At 46.7% G+C, this 12516-nt stretch overlaps 1 protein-coding gene across 1 annotated transcript in view; it reads right to left on the reverse strand.

Annotated features, from left to right (window-relative positions):
* The window catches only part of LOC140201831 (solute carrier family 23 member 2-like), a 116616-nt gene that overhangs the window by 6619 nt on the left and 97481 nt on the right, over positions 1-12516 (reverse strand). The window contains exons 12-15 of the mRNA XM_072266539.1: positions 7250-7355; positions 6173-6302; positions 4377-4514; positions 1900-1995 (exon numbers count right to left, since the gene is read on the reverse strand). Coding sequence (XP_072122640.1) covers positions 1900-1995; positions 4377-4514; positions 6173-6302; positions 7250-7355 — 470 coding nt within the window. The remainder of the gene's footprint in view (positions 1-1899; positions 1996-4376; positions 4515-6172; positions 6303-7249; positions 7356-12516) is intronic.

Below are 12516 nucleotides of genomic sequence, written 5' to 3' on the forward strand. Positions count from 1 at the left end.
CACCACCTCACTATTTCTGCTCTCCTTGTTTAATTTTTAATATATATTTCTTTTTGTAATGTATTGCATTTTCTATATATTGCACTGTACTGCTGCCGCAGAACAACAAATTTCACGACGTATGTCAGTGATATTAAACTTGATTCTGACTTGTAGCCATGAGTGGGGACATGCACACACACACATACACCCACAAGAGGGGAGAAAAGCAAACTGAGGGAAGCAACTAGGATCCTAACAATCCCAAAGATGCAACAAACACCAAACGCAATTACATCCGTACAGTGAGATGAACACAAAGCTTAACGAAGAGCTCCATGTAACCTGTCCACAACTCAATCTACTCAAGCACTTCATGATAATGCAGTGTAAGAAAACCGGATTCACTCGTAACCTGTGGTGTTGTGTGCACGCTCTCCCCGTAACAAAGGAGCTTTTCCTGGGTGCTCTGGTAACATTCATGTCAGTTGGTAGGTTGACTGGCTGCTGTAATTTATCAGTGGAAAGGGAGTCAGGGAAGAATCAACCAAAATGATAGAGAAGAGGTTACAGGGAAACAAGAAGGGGATGAGATTACACGAAGAGCTGGCACAGACTTAGAGACATAGAGCACAGAAACAGGCCCTTCAGCCCATCTTGTCCACGCTGAACTATTATTCTGGATAGTCCCATTGACCTGCACTTAGCCTTCCATACCCCTCCCTTCCATGTACCCATCCAAATTTCTCTTAAATGATGAAATTGAACCTGCATCCACCACTTCTGTTGGCAGCTCGTTCCACACTCTTACCATCTGAGTGAAGAAGTTCCACCTTATGTTCCCTTTCAACATTTCACCTTTCACCCTTAACCAATGACCTCTTGCTCTAGTCTCACCCAACCTCCGTGGAAAAAGCCTATCTATACCCCTCATAACTTTGTGCACCTCCATCCAATCCCGAATCTCCCCTCATTCTCCTACTCTCTAGGGAATACTCACCCTTTCCCTATAACTCAAGATTTGATACATCATAAGGTTAATATGAATATATGATAGTAATCTTCTCTTGGGAGACATCCCTCTCCAGTCCCATCTTGCAAAGGTTTTATCCAGTTCCTTTCAACGTTCTGGCACTACAGTACTTGCTCTATTAGGAAATCAACTCCCAGAGGGTGGAGATCCAGGCAAAGATGGAATTAAACTCTCTGAACTGATTGAGCTCAACAGTAACAGAGCATTTAATATCCTTAGCAACGTTAAGCCTCCCACAGCTACTTCCCAGGGAAATTTTGTCGCAAGCAACATAAGGTGCTCTTTAAAACCTGGAGACAAGAGATCAGATGCCAGAATCTAGACCAAACTAGGAAGTGCAGGATGAATACTGTAGGTCAAGAACTGGATTCAGTGGCAAGAAAAGTACAAGCCAGGGATGCAGGGTCTTAACCCAAAACATCAGATGCTGCTCAACCCACTGAGTTCCTCCTACGATTTGTTTCTTTGCTCCTTATTTAAATAAATCCAGTGAATCTTTAGCTAATCAAACAAGTAGGTTTTGAGAAGCGTGTCAAGAGTAGAGTGACAAACAGGGCCCACAGGAAGGACATGGAAAAGATTGGCATTAGAGGAGGAGGAAAATCAGATAACAAGAAGAAGCATCACATCCATGGTATATCAAGGGGCTTTTGAGGGGTACTTAGCAACATAGCACAATTTTCATCCCTGCACCGACTGCCAGCCATCCCGTGCTCAGCTATTGTAAAACAGAGACTGTGGATACTCCATGCAATAAATTGCATCATCTCATTTTATACTGGCCAAGGTGTGGCGGGTGGGGGGTGCTGTGTCACACTGTGGTTGTCTATCCAGCCAGGAGGAGAGCGCGAGGTCATCTAATGTGTGCTTAACCAAATCAAACCCACCTGGGATGGTGTTATCCAGGATGAACGCAACACAGCCGCCCACAAACATGGCAGTAGTCAGCAACACGTTCAGGACTTGATCAATTTCAGCGATACCTGCGAGGAAATCCCAAAGTAACCAATACTGTCCAATAGCACAGAGACGAGAGGGAGAGGGAGAGACAGACAGAGACAGGGAGAGCAGCGGTGGGGGGGGGCGGGGAGAGAGAGAGAGAGAGAGAGAGAGGTTACACTGACAAATTATTTACAAAAGGGACTGCCTCACTTCAAGCCTCTTTTCTGTTTTCGTACAAATTCAACAGTGGTATGGTCATTAACAAAATTAATCTAGCACTGTTTTCCAATGTGACTTAAGAGTAGTGAACACATCCTCTCATAATTAGGATTTAAAAGGAACCCAAGGGGGCAACTTCTTTACCCAGAGGGTGCTGCACATATGGTACGAGCTGCCAGAGAAAGTAGAGGCAGGTACAGCAACAGCAGCAACAGAACTTAATGGAAATTTGCTTATGCACACGGATAGGAAAGGTTTAGAGCAGGGTCTCCCAATCTGAGATCCACAGACCTCTTGGTTAATGGTCAGGGGGCGGTCTATGGATTAAAAAAGGTTGGGAACCCCTGATCGAGAGGAATACAGACAAAACACGAGTAAAAGGAACTAGATTAGATAAGCATCTCGGTCAGCATGGATGAATTAGAAACCATAGAAAAAACTACAGCACAAAAACAGGCCTTTTGGCCCTTCTTGGCTGTGCCAAACCATTTTCTGCCTGGTCCCACTGACCTGCAATAGAAACCACAGAAAAAACTACAATTGGGGTGAAGGTTTTATTTTCATGCTGTATTGCTCCAAAACTTTATGACCCAGGTTACATAGAAGCATTGTGTCTAATGACTGTAGGCATCCCACATGCACGTGTTCATGTATCCTGGGCACAGTCCCACGGTAGCGGTCTGCTGTCATAGTCCTATGATTCTACGCGCACTGGGTGTTATAAGCCATCTGTCCTCATTAAAAAGGACAATTTATTTAGAGAGCCCACACTGCCAATTCCAACAACGTCCTTGGTTGTCACTGAGCACTCTTGCCCTCTCAGATACATGCACCCTCTCCACCCACAAGATCAGAGAAATCGTGCACTGAACCATCCACTAATTTGCTTGCTGCATGTCCGGAACAGTTAAAGAACAGCACACGTCTCCCAAACTACTGTTTGGCCACCTCTGAATCAGCGAGGCTGGGATTAAGGCGGATTGCTTGGTGTGGCCAGTTTCAGACAGTACAAAACAAGGGGGCAATAGAGTGGAGGAAGAACTGGATCCAGTGCAAGAAAAGCAGAAGGGAAAGAAACAGAAAAGACAGCTGAAACGCAAGTGGCACAGTAATCTCAAACTTCGTACCCTGGAGGCAAGAGTGCGGAGAGGAGGGGAGGGGGTTCAGGAAGCCTTGGCAATCCACAAGGGTAACATGATGATGTAGCGCTCAGAGCAATGCTTTACAGTGCCAGCGACCAATGATCAGTGTTCAGTTCTACCACTGTCTGTAAGGAGTGTGTACGTTCTCCCTGTGACCATGTGGGTTTCCTCTGGGTGCTCTGGTTTCCCCCCACATCCAAAGATGTATGGTTAAGGTTAGTGAGTTGTGGGCAGCGGAAGCATGGTGACACCTGTGGGCTACCCAGCACAATCCTCACTCATTTGATTTGACGCAAACAACGCACTTCTCTGGATGTTTCGTTGCACGTGGGACAAACAGAGCAATTTAAAAAATCTTTAGAGGTTATGGATTGTGGTTGAAAGGTAAAATATTTAAGGGGAATCTGAGAGAGAACTCTTCACTCAGAGGGTGTTGTGAATGTGCAGCAAGCTGTCAGCAGAAATGGTGGATGCAGGCTCAGTTGTGGCATTTTAGAGAAGGTTGGATAGGTACATGGATGAGAGAGGTATGGAGGGCTATGGTCCCGGTGCAGGTAGATGGGACTAGGCAAAAAGCCAGGCCTGCGTGGCTCGATGGGTGCAAAGGCTTATTCTTCCTCTTGAACTGGAGCACTCAGCCCTTCAGGCTGAATCCAGCAAAGGCATCCAGTTGCCTAACAAGGTGGAGCAATGGATGGCCAAGCCAGGCTTGCCTGAGCGGAGATAAAGAAGAGGCAATGTGAAAGAGAATGAGGTATAAAGAGAATGAAGAACTGCACGGAGATCGTGCTCAGAGCTGAGAGTGGAAAAGGCTGAGGTGGTCTTGTGAGGGCAAGTCCAGACCCCCACAACTGAGTGTTTGGTTAGTGCCGATTTAAGGTAGGAAATGGTTCTCAGAATTGCAAAACCCAAATGGCCATTCAGGCAGCTGCAGCTGTGCTAGGACCTGGCCGGGAAAATGTTGAAATGTTTCCAAAAGACACTAAGGGTCCATTGGAGCCCATTGCTACTAGTTTCAGAAGGAATGACAGGCAGGACCAGGGAAGACAAGGCAGACCTACCTGTTACCAGGGGATTCTGCTTCAAGTAGCTAGGCAACATGAGACCAAAAAAGATGGAGAATCCAAGGACAAAGAGGTTGCGAGAGGAGTTGAGGTCAACAAACTGAAGGTTGGACAGTCCCACAGCTGTAATCATCCCTGCAAGCAAAGTGTTACGATTACCAAAAAAGGCTTCTTCACTGGAAAATATCTCAACTGACCTCCTCCCACTGGCAGACTTTCTGCCCCAGCAAGCTCCTCAAAATGGCAGGGCCCAGCGAGGGAAACAGGCTGAATGCCAGGAGAACTGATTACCTGCAGCCGATGCCAAAATACCTCATGTCTGCTCGAGCCACCTAAACCTGCTGGACCACCCTCATGTTTATGAAGAGCAGAACATGGACAGTACTGTTCTCCTTCAGTACATTCCCTCTGAAAGTGCAGCACCTCATGAGTAATCCCTGCAAGGCAGTACTGACATCACACCTGCAACCCCCCACCCCCCACCCCAAGTCCCTGGTGCTCATCCATTCCCTTCCCACCAACAAGCTATTAACTTCCGTCTACCCAGGCGCCAAAATGGCAACGAGATGCGATCTGTGACAAAGTCACGGCTCAGAGTAGTTGTTTTTTTTCTAAGGGTCATGGGGATGGTTTTGGAGACAGGGAGGGGAGTTAGGGTTTAGGAACAGGGACATGGGAGAGTTTGAGGACAGGCCGAAGTGCTAAGGCTCCACTCCGGGCTCAAAGGTCAGCGATGTGGACGTGGCTGGAGAATAATCAAATCCAGGGGTTAGAAGACTGTGTATACACAGTATGTGGGTGGGTGGGAGGGAGGAACAGGGCTTGTTTTGGCTGCTGTTGCCTTGTCACTTGGTATGTTCTGTGTTGTTCTGCTAAGCATGGTGAGCATGCAATGCTGGGGCCGAAATATGTGGCACACTTGTGAGCTGCCAGCCACCTCCCCCCCACCCCCTCATCCAGCACCTCCCCAGGTGTGCTGGTTGTTAATGCAAACGATGGCATTTCACTGTTAAAATGTACACGTGATAAACAAATCTCAGTCTGAATCTCTCGGTGTTGGGTCTGGGCCATAACCTCCTAACAAACCCATGCCCGGATGGGGGCAGACTGAATGCAACTGGAAGGGTATGAATGGGCCAACCCTTCCCCGCCCTCAGTCACTCAGCTCTTTCTTGCTCACCTGTCACTGTCAGCACACTCGGTGAAAAAGCAAATATAAAATCTGCAGATGCAAAATGAAAACGGAAACTGCTGGAAACCAGCAGCAGCAGGGAGTGGAGACACTAAGCAGGTCAGGCAGCACCTACAGACAGAGGAACAGAGGTAATATTTCCCGACCTTCTGAGCGTTTCCACCGCTGTCTTAGTGGGTTCTGAGACCTGCAGTTACTGGATCCAAGGTAAAGGATGTGAGGGAGGGAGGGAATGTCGACTCAGACCATGAGAGGCCTGTGTCGGGCATTTTCATGCCTTACGAGGCGCAGATTGGAAATCTGTGTGGGGCGCCACTCCTCGCACAGACACTAGAGCAACGTGTGGTTAAGTGCCTTGCTCAAGGACATAGACACGCTGCCACAGCTGAGGCTCGAACTAGCGACCTTCAGATCACTAGACGAACGCCTTAACCACTTGGCCACGTGCCCAACAGAGGATGCGAAGTGAAGCATCAACCCTTGCCCCCAACCAACCCACAAGCCAGCCCGTTAAATCTACACCACCCATGCCGAACTGTCACCCCAGGCAGCTGTTCCAGATGTTAGACAATGAAGATCTCAACATAAAACAGCAACGTACCAAACAAAGTGCAGAAGAGTGCTCCGAGGACTGGGTCCGGGAGCGAGGCAAAGAGTGCGCTGAACTTTCCGACGGTCCCCAGCAGAAGCATCATCACAGCCCCGTACTGTATCACCCTCCGGCTTCCCACCTGCGACACCAGAGAGAGTTATCAATGAGGACAGGTCCAAAACAAAATCAGCACCATGGCCAGCAGGAAAACCAGGAGGCAATGCAATGCAGAGATGACCGTCACACTGTGCCTGGGATCAGTCAACCCAGGATCAGGTCCTTCGGGTCCTTCACTGATCCTATTACGTTTCTTGGATTTCCTGAGTATGCCCACAAGAAAAAGAATCTCTCGGAGTTGTACACGGTGACATACATGTGCTCTGATAATAAATTTACTTTGAGCTTTGATTTGGAAGCCTTTCAGATTTGTAGAGAACAATTGCTAAAGGCTCGTAACTTCAGAGGAGTAACACCAGGTCAGTAGGGCAGCGGCATTTCCAGTGCTCTGTGCTATGGTATTTGTTGCATGCTGACCAGTTTGTGGCTGTTGGTGATCCAACAGAGGGGGATGGCAGCACCCCAACCTTATCTCCAGATCAAAGCCCGAGGTAAAAAGTGAAAGCCCGTCCACCGTGGACACCTGATTGCTCATTTCATCTGGGGGAAGCAGTGAGTGCGAATTCCAGTTTCTTTTGTTCTCGATGAACAGCAGAGAATGTCCAGGATGGTCTTGACCAGGGGATCACAACCTAGGGTCCACAGACCCATTGGCTAGTGGTAGGGATCCATGGCATTAAGACAACCCTGCAATAGACAAAACAAACAGCCACAGGAGTTGAGCAGCTGAACTGGGGTTGGAGGGTGTTCCTCACTCAGCCACTGAATCCATTGTGATGTGTTTCACTTGACAGTTTATACTCCAAACTGTTGTTTAAAGGTGGCCACCATGGAGAAATTTGATACCAGAAACACCCCCACCCCACCTGTTAAAGACAATTTAACAGGGTCAAGCCGTGGCAAACTCTAACAGAGGTGGCAGCTCAATTGATGATGCTCAGCCGCTGCAAATTCCAGATGTGCTCTTACCTTTGTGATTCCCAGCACTCCGATGTTGGGGCTGGAGGACGTGGAACCATTTCCAGTGCCAAACAGCCCATCCAGTACACAGGATAAACCTTCAATCATGATGCCCCTGCAGACACAGAAACACCAAGGTAAGAACAACTGCTTGGGTACTGCAATGAGAAGCAAATCAACCCTTGACAGTCAACTCCTACCCAAAGCAACACAAAGTGCTGGAGGGATTCCACAGGCCAGGCAGCATCAATTGAAAAAGAGTGAACAGTCAACAGTTCAGGCCAGGTCCCTTCATCAGACCTTTCTCATGTTTGTGGGACCTCCAGCCCAAGTTACCCAGGGAGTTCAATCTTGTTAGGCATCACAAATTAGAAATAGATCTGAAATTATGGTCCAGTATAGGAGCCAAGGTCATGATCATTGAGTAATAAGGCAGGAATCCAAGTATTTAACAGACTTTTCCTTCCTTTCTAGACTTATTAAAGTTCAGCCAAATCAAATGAAATAACCTAGGAGAGCCACCAAGCAGCAAGCTAGCTGGGCCTTTATTAAAAGCAGCACCCAGTCAGGAGCAAGAGGTAATTTTCAGCACCTTAGTGAGGGTGGTCAGTGCAAAGGAAATGCAGCACAAAAGTAATCAAGAGAGATGTAAGAGTCTGCAGATGCTGGAATCGGGAACATCTGCTGGGGAGGGTGGGGTGGGGGAGGGTGCCAGGAATTGTCAAGTGTTTTAGGTCAAAATTGTAGCGACTGACTAAAACTGGAGACACACGGGAGCTGTAACTGGAAAATATAAACACAAGAAAGTCTACAGATGCTGAAAATCCAAAGGAACACACACACAAGATGCGGGAGAAACTCAGCAGGTCAGGCACCACCTACGAAAAAGAGTACAGTCGGCCCTCCTTATCCGCGAAGGATTGGTTCCGGGACCCCTCGCGGATACCAAAAAACGCGGATGCTCAAGTCCCTTATTCAACCTGTCTAAATGCGGTGGACCTTAGGACCCGGCGGCGGAGCTCTGAATGCACAGTGTTTCTATTCATGAAAATAATCACGATCATGATTTAAAATAAAGTGGAAATAATAAAGTGATTGGAAAGAGGTGAAACGCCATCAGTCATTGGAAAAACATTAGGCTACAGTCGGTCAACGATTGGAACAATTTTAAAGGATAAAGTGAGAAAGGCCCTGCCCCGATGAAAGCTACAATTATTACTAAGCAACGCAGTGGTTTAATTACTGCGTTTTGGGGTTTTGGGTTTTTGATCCTCCACATCAACCTGGCATGGATGGAGAGCAAGCTCGGGAGCGCTCTGTCACTGGATCGAACTTGGGAATTTCCGTTCTCGAGCCCGGCACTGAAACATATGTTTTTTAAGTGTTTTATATGTATAGAAAGGTAAAATATATACTATATACTAAGACAAATGTTTGACTAACTGATGCTAAATAATACCGGATGTACCTGTTCCGGCTTACTTAGTAAGAGAACTTCCGGTTTTTTTTGACCCTGATCCACAATAACCTACGCACATCCTCCCGTATACTTTAAATCATCTCTAGATTACTTATACTACCTAATACAATGTAAATACTATGTAAATAGTTGTTATACTGCATTGTTTAGGGAATAATGACAAGAAAAAAAAGTCTGTACATGTTCGAACAACAAGTGGTCGAAGAGCACTTCCAGGTTTTCTCGATTAGCGGTTGGTTGAATTAGCGCATGTGGAACTCGCAGATAAGGAGGGCCGACGGTAAACCGTCGATATTTTGGGCCAAAACCCTTCATCAGGACTGGAAAAAAAGAGAAGTCAGAGTAAGAAGGTAGGGGAGGGGAGGAGGAAGTACAAGGTGATAGGTGATAGGTGAAACTCGGAGAGGGAGAGGGGTGAAATAAACAGCTGGGAAGTTGATTGGTGAAAGAAATAAAGGGCTGGTCAGGGGGGGAAGAAAATGGAAGAAAAGGAAAGGGGAGGAGCACCCGAGGGAGGTGATGAGCAGGTAAGGAGATAAGGTGAGGGAGAAAAACAGGAATGCGGAATCGTGAAAAGGTGGGGGGACAATTACTGGAAATTCAAGAAATCGATGTTCGTGCCACCAGGTGGGATGCTACCCAGACAGAATATAAGGTGTTGCTCCTCTCCTAAGTGTGGCCTCATCACAGCAGTAGAGGAGGCCATGGACTGACAGGTCAGAATGGCATTTGATTACGAGGCCATCAGGCAGTGATCAACACAGAAGGTCCTGCAGACACTGCAGCATTGTTCCCCAATCAGTTTATCCAGACTATCTGGTAGAACGCTCCACTGCAAGGCCTCACCAGGACCTAGCCTGGCTAGCTATGAGAGGGGCCCTCCCAGTCAGATCCTTCCTACATGCCAGGACTGGGTCTTGGCCCAAATAAAAAGTTTTTATTCACACAGCAAACCTTCAGGAGAAAGAGTCCGGGAGAGTTTCACTCTCCTGACCTTCAACACAAAAATAACTATAAACCGTTAACTACAGTTTCAATTGCTATAATCGCCTACTTAACTTTAGCATTTTAAATTTGCAGAATACACATTCATAATAGCAGCACATCCCAAACTAGCACAACCTGCTTTGAATATTCAATACTGGTGTCTACTCCAAAAGCGTTTGAGTGCAAAGTCCAGGCACCCAAACCACAGTCCTTTTGTTAGTGTTGAAGGACGGCTCAGTGAACGTACAACAAACCAGCAGGTTAAGTACCAAAACAGATCTGTCCTGAACTGCGCATGAAGAGGCAGTGATACTTTTAACAATGTGCTAATTAGCAGGACATTCATCTATTATCTAGCCTTGGGTAGTTTCAATGGGACAGAGAATACCCCACACCCAATGATTGGTTTCACCAGCAACAAAGTTAAATTATCAAACAGGAGAAAATCTGCAGATGCTGGAGATCCAAAACAGTCCAGAAGAAGGGTCTCGGCCTGAAACATTGACTGTTTACTCTTTTCCACAGATGCTGCCTGGCCTGCTGAGTTCCTCCAGCATTTTGTGTGGGAAGATAAATTGTGTACAGGTTTTATTTCCTGAGGACTGGTTCTCATTTTAGTTAAACCATAACTACGCAATCCATAATGTCATAACTCCAGAATGACCCCCAACAAAAAAAACAGCATCTGTCTTAATCCTACGTCTAGCCCTATCCGCTGTACCATAGACAGATGCTGCTTGACCTGCTAAATTCCCCCAGTGGGCTGTTAAGTTGCACAATGGTAATCAATTCTTGCTAAAACTTCAGGCATTTGATGAGACCACTGGAGGACTGCTACAGCTTTGGTCCCATTATTTTTAGCAAGATTTTAGGATCTCGCACTGTGGTTTGTGTAGACAAGATATATTTGACTCATTCTTGGGGTGAAGGGCTTGCTTTATATTGAGTTGACCAGAACTAGCTTCACAGGAGTTTAAAAGAATAAGTGGTGATCTTATTGGAAAACACGATTCCATGGTGGACTGACAAGATGGATGCTGAGAGGGGAACGTAGAACTAGGAACACGAGTGATTCTCCAGATGCTGGAAATACAGAGCCACACACACACATGTAAAGTGCTGGAGGAACACAGTGGGCCAGGTAGCACCCACGGAGAGGAATATACAGTTGACAATTTAGGCCAAAACCCACCATCAGGACTGAATCTTGGCCTGAAACATCGCCTGTTTATTCCTCTCCGTAGATGCTGCCTCAGCTGCTGAGATTTTCTAGAACTAGGAAGACAGTTTCAAGATAAAGGGTCACCAAACTATGACCAAGGAGGAATTTCTTCTCTGAATGGAAGAGAATTCCAGGAATTCTTACCTTGGGAGTTGAGGATGCTGAGTTATTGACGTAGTCAAGGTCATTATAGATTTTCCAGAGACACTGGAAAATCAAATTGGCTTTCCGGCAACAGTGACCTACTCATAGCCAACAAAGGTGCTTTGGTCCTTTTTAAACTTCTTCTTTATGATCGTAAAACAAATCCGGACTTTTAAGAACTTCAGGTATCGTAGAACTACCTCATCAGCAAATTGACTAAGCTAGAAGAGTTGGATTTGGTGCAGCTTGTGTTGCTGCCTGTTGCAGGAAAGCATCAGAGTCAGTGTGCGAAGGTGGTGTGCAGTCTAACAGAGAGTGATTACTTTGGTTATTTTTCTTGTGATTGCACAACCCTGTTGGACATTGGTAATGTAGTAAACTGCGAGTCCAGATCATGGCCTCTGTTGCAGTGCGGACTAGGCCTCAGGCCACAGCGTCCATACTGGATTGTGGGCAGGCCCCCCCCTCCAGTGCTGCCCTCTGGTGTTCACTTGGTGGAAGACGGGGTGGATTGGACGCAAGCATTTGTCTACGGACTGTTGAGGCCTTGTTCCTGCCAACAATCAGCCATGCACCATCAATCTGCAGGACGTCACTCTTGGACTTGGGCTATATTATATTTTTTGTGTGACTATATGTTTACTGTTATCTTATATGTGCCATAAGTGTCTTGTGCTATGTATGACTGTGCTTTGCACCTTGGCTCCCGGGGAATGCTGTTTTGTTTAGCTGTATTCATGTATGGTTGAATGATAATTAATCTTGAAGGATAATCTTGAAATACTGGAGGAACTTAGCAGGTCAGGCAGCATCCATGGAAATAAATAAATAGTTGACCTTTCGAGCTGAGACCCTTCATTGGGACTGGAAAGGAAAGGGCAAAAAGCCAGAATAAGAAAGTGCGGGGGTGGGAGGGGAAGGACTGCAAGCTAGAAGGTCAAACCAGGTAGGTGGCGGGGGGGGGGGGCAGGGAATGAAGTGAGAAGCTGGGAGGTGGTAGGTGAAGAAAGCAAAGGGCTGGAGAAGAAGGAATCTGAGAGGAGAGGAGAGTAGGCCATGGGAGAAAGGTAAGGAGAAGGGGCACTGGAGGAGGTGATAGGCAGGTGAAAAGGAGAAAAGAGCTAAGAGGGGGACCAGAGAGGAGAATAGAAGGAAAGGTAAGGGGGATGGGGAAAAGTTACCGGAAGTTGGAGAAATTGATGCTCCTGCACTCAGATTGGAGGCTACCTGGACAGAACATGAAAAGTTGTCTCACCATACCAGCACAGAAGGCAATGGACTGACATGTCGAACAGGAAATGGGGATGGGAATTAAAATGGTTGGTCACCAGGAAATCCTGCTTTTTACAGATGGAATGAAGATGATTGACAAAGCAGTTCCCCCAATCTATGTCCGGTCTCACTGAATTCATTAGGTAACCCCAACAGATTAGCAGGTGAAGT

This window comes from Mobula birostris, chromosome 8 (assembly GCF_030028105.1).
Source record: "Mobula birostris isolate sMobBir1 chromosome 8, sMobBir1.hap1, whole genome shotgun sequence".
Classification (NCBI taxonomy): domain Eukaryota; kingdom Metazoa; phylum Chordata; class Chondrichthyes; order Myliobatiformes; family Myliobatidae; genus Mobula; species Mobula birostris.